At 41.2% G+C, this 8577-nt stretch overlaps 1 protein-coding gene across 1 annotated transcript; it reads right to left on the reverse strand.

Annotated features, from left to right (window-relative positions):
* Positions 1-5328: 5328 nt before the first annotated feature.
* Positions 5329-8095, reverse strand: LOC110870332. Its single transcript, XM_022119518.1, has 4 exons — positions 6940-8095; positions 6542-6727; positions 5905-6476; positions 5329-5847 (listed from the first exon to the last, which is right to left on the reverse strand). The coding sequence occupies exons 1-4, from the start codon at positions 8093-8095 to the stop codon at positions 5329-5331; spliced, it is 2433 nt and encodes an 810-aa protein (XP_021975210.1).
* Positions 8096-8577: the final 482 nt, after the last annotated feature.

Genomic DNA, 8577 nt, shown 5'->3' on the forward strand with positions numbered 1-8577 from the left:
AGAGCATCTAAAATGTTGTAATATTGTCACTAATTTGGTTAAAGACGCATGTATAATACATTATAAATGCACACTCGTGATTACAGATAAAGACTCGTGATTACAGATAAAAAACATGTATGCGCACTTCTACATTGTTAGATTCATATTAGATGGGATGAGTCACCTTATAAACAATAGAAGTTTGTATTGATTCAAGATGCTATTCTCATTATTTACAAATCAATATATAGTGGTACAAGAGTGAATAAAATAATTACAAGAGCTTGATTCTAGGGAGAGAATTATGCAACGGTTACAAATCTTCTAGGGAGAGAATTATGCAATGGTTACAAATCTTGTTGACTAAGAATAATTTGCAATTAATGGTGACTTAATTTGTGGTGTTGATACGCCCCCGCAAGATGGAGGATCCGTTGGAGACTCCAATCTTTAACCGAAAAAACAGGAAAGGTGCCCGTGGAAGCGGTTTGGTGAGGACATCCGCAAGTTGATCCTTTGAGCTGACGTGAAGGACTTTAAGTTGCCTGGAGTTGACTTGTTCCCATACAAAGTGATAGTCCAAGGCTATGTGTTTCATGCGTGAGTGGTAAACTGGATTGGCACATACATAGGTGGCCCCGGTGTTGTCACAGTATAATGAGGGGGTGCTCACAGGTGGTAAACCCAGTTCATGGAGTAAATTTTTAACCCATAACAGTTCAGCAGCGGCATTAGCAAGGGCTTTGTACTCAGCTTCAGTTGAGGATCTAGAGACGATTTTTTGTTTTGCAGATTTCCAAGAGATGATATTGGACCCAAGGTATAAGAGATATGCTGTGGTAGACCGACCTCCATCATTAATGCCGCCCCATTCCGAGTCCGAGAAGGCTTGCAAGTTAAGGTTGGTGTTGCGTTTCAAGAACAACCCGTGATGTACCGTTCCTTTCAAGTATCGGAGTACCCGTTTAAGAGCTTGCCAGTGTGATTGTTTGGGTGAGTGCATGAATTGAGATAATTTATTGATGGTAAATGAGATATCTGGACGGGTGAAGGCAAGGTACTGTAGAGTACCAACTAGTTTTCGGTAAGGGGTGGGGTCAACGGGAGGAGAGGAGTCATTAGGAGAGAGCGGATCGGACGTGCTCAAAGGAGTGAGAACCTCTTTTGCACCATCTATTTTAAAGGTGGTGAGAACATCTTGAATGTGTCGATGTTGAGAAAGAAATAAACCATGAGGCGTAGGAATGACTTCGATTCCTAGGAAGTGATGGAGAGGGCCTAAGTCTTTGATGGAGAATTGTTTGCTTAGGGCTAGAACAAATGAATCCATGAAGGAATTGTGACTTCCTATAAGGACAATGTCATCAACATACACAAGGAGGTAGCAAGTGATATCCTTGGAGTTGTAGACAAAGAGGGAGGAATCAGAGAGACATTTTTTAAAACCAAAACTAACGAGAAAGTTGGTTAGTTCTATGTACCAAGCACGCAGTGCTTGTTTAAGACCGTAAAGGGATTTTTTTAGTTTGCAAATGTGACGCGGGAATTCCGTGTTTGTGAACCCGGGAGGTTGTATCATAAAAACATCTTCATGGAGGGTCCCATGAAGAAACACATTGTTAACATCAAGTTGGCGTAAAGGCCACCCTTTTGAAAGAGCAATGGAGAGGACGGTGCGAATGGTAACGGGTTTAGTAACCGGGCTAAAAGTTTCATGGTAGTCTTTTCCAAATTGTTGGTGAAACCCTTTCGCCACTAGACGTGCTTTGTATTTGTCGATAGTGCCATCGGGTTTGCGTTTAATGCGGTACACCAATTTGCAACCAATGGGAGTTTGGGTGGTGTGAGGTACAAGTTCCCATGTGTTGTTTTGGATGAGGGCATTATATTCAAGATCCATGGCATGACGCCAATCCGGATCATTTAAGGCTTGAGTATAGGTGGACGGTTCAAGGGACACAGGTAATGGATGAATGGTGGTGGAGTTGACAAAGTTAGAGTTGTAGTATTTGGGGTTGGGTTTGGGTTATCGACAAGGCGGTGGAGTTTTGGTGTTTGGAGGGTCGGGTTGATGATATTGTGAGTTGGGTGAGTTGATTGGTGTAGAGGTGGTGGAACCGGTGGGTGGAGTGGGTTGGTCAGTGGGCTCGGGCATTGGGCCGAGAGGGGAGACGGTGGAAGTGGAGGGTGGTGTATGGGCCGGGGAGGTTGGAGATGGGTCGTGGAGTTATAAGGGAGATGATATTGGGCCGTGGGAGGTTTGGTGAGATGGGGTGGTTGGTTGGGCTTCGGTTGGTGTGTATTTTTGGGCTTCGGGTGATGGAGTGGGTTGGGTAGAGTGGGAAGTGTGAACAGGTGGTGGAGAGTTTTGGGCAGGAGATGTACGCGGTGGGGAGGGAATGGGAACCGGGGGTGTCGAGTTTAAAAAGGTGTCGAAGGACATATGTAGAGGGTTGGAGTTGCTGGTTTGGGATGGAAAGATGTGGGGAATGAATTGAACATGTCGAGAGTGATAAAGTTTTTGATTAAGAGGGTCATAGCATTTGAATGCCGCCTTAGAGGAGGAGTATCCAAGAAAGATGCATTCCGTGGACCGTGATTGTAGTTTTGAAGTGGCATATGGTTTTAGCCACGGGTAACAAAGGGAACCAAAAGGTTTAAGTTTGGAATAGGTAGGGTCGGTTTTGAACAACACATCATAGGGTGATTTGTTGTGGAGAATGGGTGTAGGTAAACGGTTTATGAGGTGAGTAGCGGTTTGAAAAGCATGAGACCAAAAATGTTGTGGTAAGTGGGAGTAGTGGAGTAATGCGAGGCCGGTTTCAACAACGTGTCGGTGACATCATTCGGCAATACCGTTTTGTTGTGGTGTGTGAGGTGGTGTCGTGTAATGGGAGATACCTTGAGAGGCAAGATATGATGAGAGACCCACATATTCACCCCCATTATCAGTGAATAACGCAACAATGTTGGTTTTTAAAAATAACAAGAGATTTAAATTGTAGAAAAAGAATTTTGACATCAGATTTTCGTTTGATTGGGTATAACCAAATGTATTTGGAAAAATAGTCAACAAAAATGACATAGTATTTAAAGCCATCTATTGACGTTTTTACGGGACCCCATACGTCAGAGTAGAGAAGTTGTAGTGGTTGATTAGCAACAAAAGAATTTTTGCCAAAAGGTAGTTTGTGGCTTTTATTTAGTGAACATGAAGCACAATGAAAAGACTCATGGGTCACCTTATTACTATGAAGTCCCAATTTAGAAATTAAAGACTTAAATACTTGAAGCGATGGATGTCCAAGTATGTGGTGCTACATGAGAAGAGAGTTTGTCTGGGTGTTGTTAACTTGAGGAGACAAGGAGATTGGTCCATAGTAGACATCATTGATGTTCACTCCTCGCATGAGACGCGCCCCCGTGCGTAGATCCTTGACATAAAAATGATAGGGAAAAAATTCAACAGAAACACGATTAGTACGACAAACTTTGGCAACGGAAATAAGATTATTTCGAAGATTAGGAGCAATTAAAATGTTATTTAAAAGAAGTGGGCGAGATTTTGTTGGAATAGTTGTTTGAGCAATATGAGTTATAGGGAGAGTTTTACCATCACCTAGCACGATCTTATCGGGTCCTCCGTATTCGGAAAGAACGGGAAATTGTTGGTTGTTGTTCGCGGTGTTGTTGGACGCACCGGTGTCCCACATCCAAGATGGGGTTGTAGCCGTTGGGTGAGGGGTGGTGTAGTTAACCACCGGGGTGTTGTTATTTTGAGGAGAGACATTGTGTTCTCGTAGGAAGCGACTAAGTTTGCGACAATCTTTGGTGTCATGTCCGGGAATGTTACAATAGTAGCAATAGGTGTTGTTGTTGCGAGTCGGGCGAGTGTTGGTATTGGTAGTTCTAGATGGCCATTGGTTTCGAGTTGTGGGTGGATTTGGGTTGCGTGTTGGGCGATTGTCATAAGTAGTGGGTTGACGGTTGTGGATGATTGGTTTGGCCATGGTGAATCGAAAGAAAAAAAAAGGGAAGCGGACAGAAGGTGTCTGTCGAGTTTTGGATCAGAGATGGCTCAAGGGAGCTTTTAGGCTCTTGATACCATATAAACAATAGAAGTTTGTATTGAATCAAGATGCTATTCTCATTATTTACAAATCAATATACAGTGGTACAAGAGTGAATACAATAATTACAAGAGCTTGATTCTAGGGAGAGAATTATGCAATGGTTACAAATCTTGTTGACTAAGAATAATTTGCAATTAATGGTGACTTAATTTGTGGTGTTGATAACCCTTATCCGGATGATTACCGGTTACGTGACGTTAATATGCCGACAATCTTGACATACCAAGTGATGAGAGGCTAAGAGCATGACTGCTGGATTGCTTAATTATTTGTTGGCCACGCATTATGTGCAAAGTAGTTCTACCAACAAATTACCGTGTATTTTGTGTTAGAGAAACATGATTATGTAGCATCATTCGGTGATCAACAATATCTTCATTAACTTAGTATGTAATCATTGTATTTGTGTTTCTCTTGAACGCTAGATATATACACTTAGTATGGTTCTATGTGCATTTGCATATTCATTTATATTTAAGAAAACGTTGGTATTTTTTAAATACGCAAATTCAACTTTTCTACTTTGTAATTAAGATATACGTTTTACAGCTGAATACAACATTAAACGGTACATTGGGCTATTATAAGTACAAGGGAATAATTTCAACAATAGAATCCATGAGCCACTAATCATCTTTAGCTTAGCAACACGCTCTATATATTTCTACCTCTATTTGTTCATCTAAAACTAACTTCTTATATAGATCGAATACAAAGACAACAAAATCCGCTAACCTCCCCTTCATTTGATGCATACCAATGGCAAAATCAGTCATTCCGGAGACATTGTCAACGCATGTAGACATTTCCCCGATAACTAACTAGAAGATATATAAAATGTTGTACAATGCGACCAAGGATCGTGCCTGTCTTCATTCTTCCCGTTAGAAATACTTAAATACAACTCCTATACATAAACCTTTATCTTTCATATTCATTGACATATCAATAAGTATTCTTACAAAATATACATACTCTTGTAACTTATAAACCATTTCTTTTGCAACTACTATTAACAAGAGAAAACAACTATTTTTTTTTTGAACGGCCAACAAAATTTTATTAATCAACTAGCAGGTCGCTAGACACCAAATTTACATACAAACAACACCAAACATACTAAAAAAAACCACCAGATACTTCACTACATGGATATGTTAAAACTTCGCCAATCATTCCAAGACCAATTCGATGACCCCGAGCGATTCTTGATTCAGTGATACGCCATTGATTTAGACTCTTCGACAACCTTTGTAATATTGGGAGTTGCCTGGCCGAATACAATTTCATTCCGCAACCTCCATATACACCAAATGACTACCTGAGCTATCGCATTAAGAACCATTCTCTTCATCTTGGATCCATTTAGGAAGACATGAGCATCTCGTATATCCTTCAGGCTAAATGCAAACGTAGGGGGAGTTTTGCACCACTGAAAAATAATAAGCCATACCGATTGCGTGAACTGGCATGATACGAACAGATGTTCGCAGGTTTCTTCATAGTCTCTGTAAAACAAACAACGATTATCTGCGATATAGACATTCCTTGCAGCCAATGCAACCTGGGTAGGCAGCCTTTCCGATAGAGCCCGCCATGAAACAACCCCCACTTTTTTTGGAACTAACTTGTTCCAAAAGAACAGATACTCCAGAACTGACCTTGATACGGTCGCTGATATATTTTTAATGCTAGCTACAGTAAAATACTCTGACTTATCATACTTCCAGACCTATTCATCAGGCCCAAAACCACCATTAAATTCACAAATAAGGAGCGACAAAACTACCAGCTCCTCTTGTTCACTAGCTGATGTTACAGGGCGCTTCCACCTCCATGATAAGTTCATCGTATTCTCCCCCCATGAGACCCGATCCGAAACACTGCAAGACTTATCAATTTCAAGGGCGAATAATAACGGGAACTTGACACATAACGGCTGCTCGCTGATCCAAATGTCTAGCCAGAAGGCTGCTTTCGAACCACATCCCACCTGACATCGAATTGCATCAACGAAATTGATCCCGATCTGATTGAGATGAGTATTAATTCTGATGATTTGTTTCCAAGGACCCGGTATCGACATCTTAGCTAGAATTGGAGCCCAAGATCTATTGTTATGGTGAATCGCCCAAATCACTTTCCTCCATAGATGGTCTTTGTCTAATTTAAATCCCCACCACCATTTTGAGAGCATCGCTAAATTAGCATCACGAAGAGAACCAAATCCTAATCCACCATACTCCAAAGGAGCGGTTACCTTTTCCCATGCCATCCAACTCATATGAGAGTTTTCATCCGACCCGCCCCAAAAGAAGACTCTCCTCAACCTCTCCAAGATATCTAAGACTTTAGCCGGAGCTTTATATAGTGAAAAAAATAGGTTGGCAATGCGTTCAAAACCGAATTTAACATAATAATTCTACCCCCATATGAAAGATTCTTTGCTTTCAACAGAGACAACCGATTCTTGAATATATCAATGACTGGCTTCCAGTTTCGAATAAGGTTCATATTTGCTCCTACCACCAAGCCTAGGTGCTTAAACGGAAATGAGCCCTTTTTACAGCCCAAAACGTTTGCCATAAGCTGAACCTCTACTTCATTCACCCCTACCCCAAACACAGAGCATTTAGATAAATTAACTTTCAAACCCGAAACTAAGTGAAAACATCTCAGGATCCTTTGCAGATTAAGGGTATTTTCTCCCGACCATTCACCAAGAAACACGACGTCGTCCGCATAGATAAGATGAGAGAGAACCGGGCCATTGTTTGTACAATGTATACCTTTGAAAATACCGACACAACCTTTTTTATAATACCGGAAAGCGCCTCCATGGCAATAACAAACAAAAATGGGGACAAAGGATCTCCCTGCTGCAACCCTCGTGTACACTCAAATTCCATAGTGGGAGAACCATTCACTAGTACCGAAGCCCTAGACGAGACAAGAGTTGCCATGATCCATTCTCTCCATGTCACTGGAAAATTCATTTGAGTCATCACCGACTCTAAAAATTTCCAGTTGAGGGAGTCATAGGCTTTATTAATATCAATCTTGAATACCATACCCGATTTTTTTGCTTTCTTCATCCAGGCGATAACTTCGTTTAGAATAAGGGGGCCATCTGAAATATTTCTCCCGGACAGAAAGGCAGTCTGTTCCTCCGACACAAGCTTCCCAACAACTTTTTTAAGCCTATTTACCAGAACTTTAGAGATAGCTTTATTAACCACTCCAATTAAACTGATTGGACGGAAATTTGACGGGGAAATTGGGTCATTAGTTTTAGGAATCAAGGCAATGAACGAAGACGAGCAACATCTACTAATTGACCCCTTTGAATGGAATTCCTGAAAAACCTTTAGAAAATCGCCTTGAAAGAGATCCCAGTTATTTTTAATGAATTTAAAATTAAAGCCGTCCGGGCCGGGGGCCCGATCACCAACACAACCCCAAATCGCATCCTTAATTTCCGAAAGAGAAAAAGGCTCAATTAGAGAATTAGCTTCAGTTGCTGACAATGATACCATATTCTGACACATTATGGAAGGCCGAGACGCCATCGGTTCCATAAATTGATTGGCAAAAAATTCGAAGAATTTTTCCTTCACAACCACCGGGTCCGAACTCCATTCACCATTAACAATAATGCCATTAATACGATTATTACTAATATTAGCTTTGATAGCATTATGATAGAAAGCAGTATTCTCATCACCTTCAATGGCCCACCTCGATCGGGATTTTTGCTTGGCATCCATTTGATTTCTTCGATCCGAATCCATGATGAAACTGATACATTCCGCCCTTTCATCCAACTCCCCATCCTCCAACAACCCCGACTCTGCTAATCTTTCCAACTGATGGATCCGATTTTTCTTGACTAGATACTCCCCATTAACTCTATTTTTTCCCACTTTGAGCCAGGCTTTAATATTATTTTTCAACCATCTCAGCTTTACCGAGAGAGCCATATCCGCTGGACCATTAAAGACAAAATTGTTACATACTTGTTGTACCAGACCTGAGAACCCCGGTAGCTCCAACCAGGAATTAAAACATCTAAACGGAATATGACCTTAATCCGATGGAGTAGTGGTTAAAAGAATTGGCCTATGATCCGAAACATCCCGATTAAGCACCGTTACCGAAGCCGTCGGCCATTGTTCCATAAACCCCATACAAACCAGAAACCTATCCAATTTGCTCAATTTATCGCCCCGGTCCGAAATGTAGGTGAAAATTCCTCCATATTGCTCAATTTATCGCCCCGGTCCGAAATGTAGGTGAAAATTCCTCCCCCCATATGGTATTCACATAGGCCCGCTGAAAGGATAAATTGGTTAAAAAAATATGCATTGGAAGCTATGTATTCAGAATTAAATCTCTCCGAACTACTTCTGACTTCGTTAAAATCCCCCTTAAAAACCCAAAGGCCTTGAATTGAATTTTTTAT

The sequence above is a fragment of the Helianthus annuus genome, chromosome 8, assembly GCF_002127325.2.
Source record: "Helianthus annuus cultivar XRQ/B chromosome 8, HanXRQr2.0-SUNRISE, whole genome shotgun sequence".
Classification (NCBI taxonomy): Eukaryota; Viridiplantae; Streptophyta; class Magnoliopsida; order Asterales; family Asteraceae; genus Helianthus; species Helianthus annuus.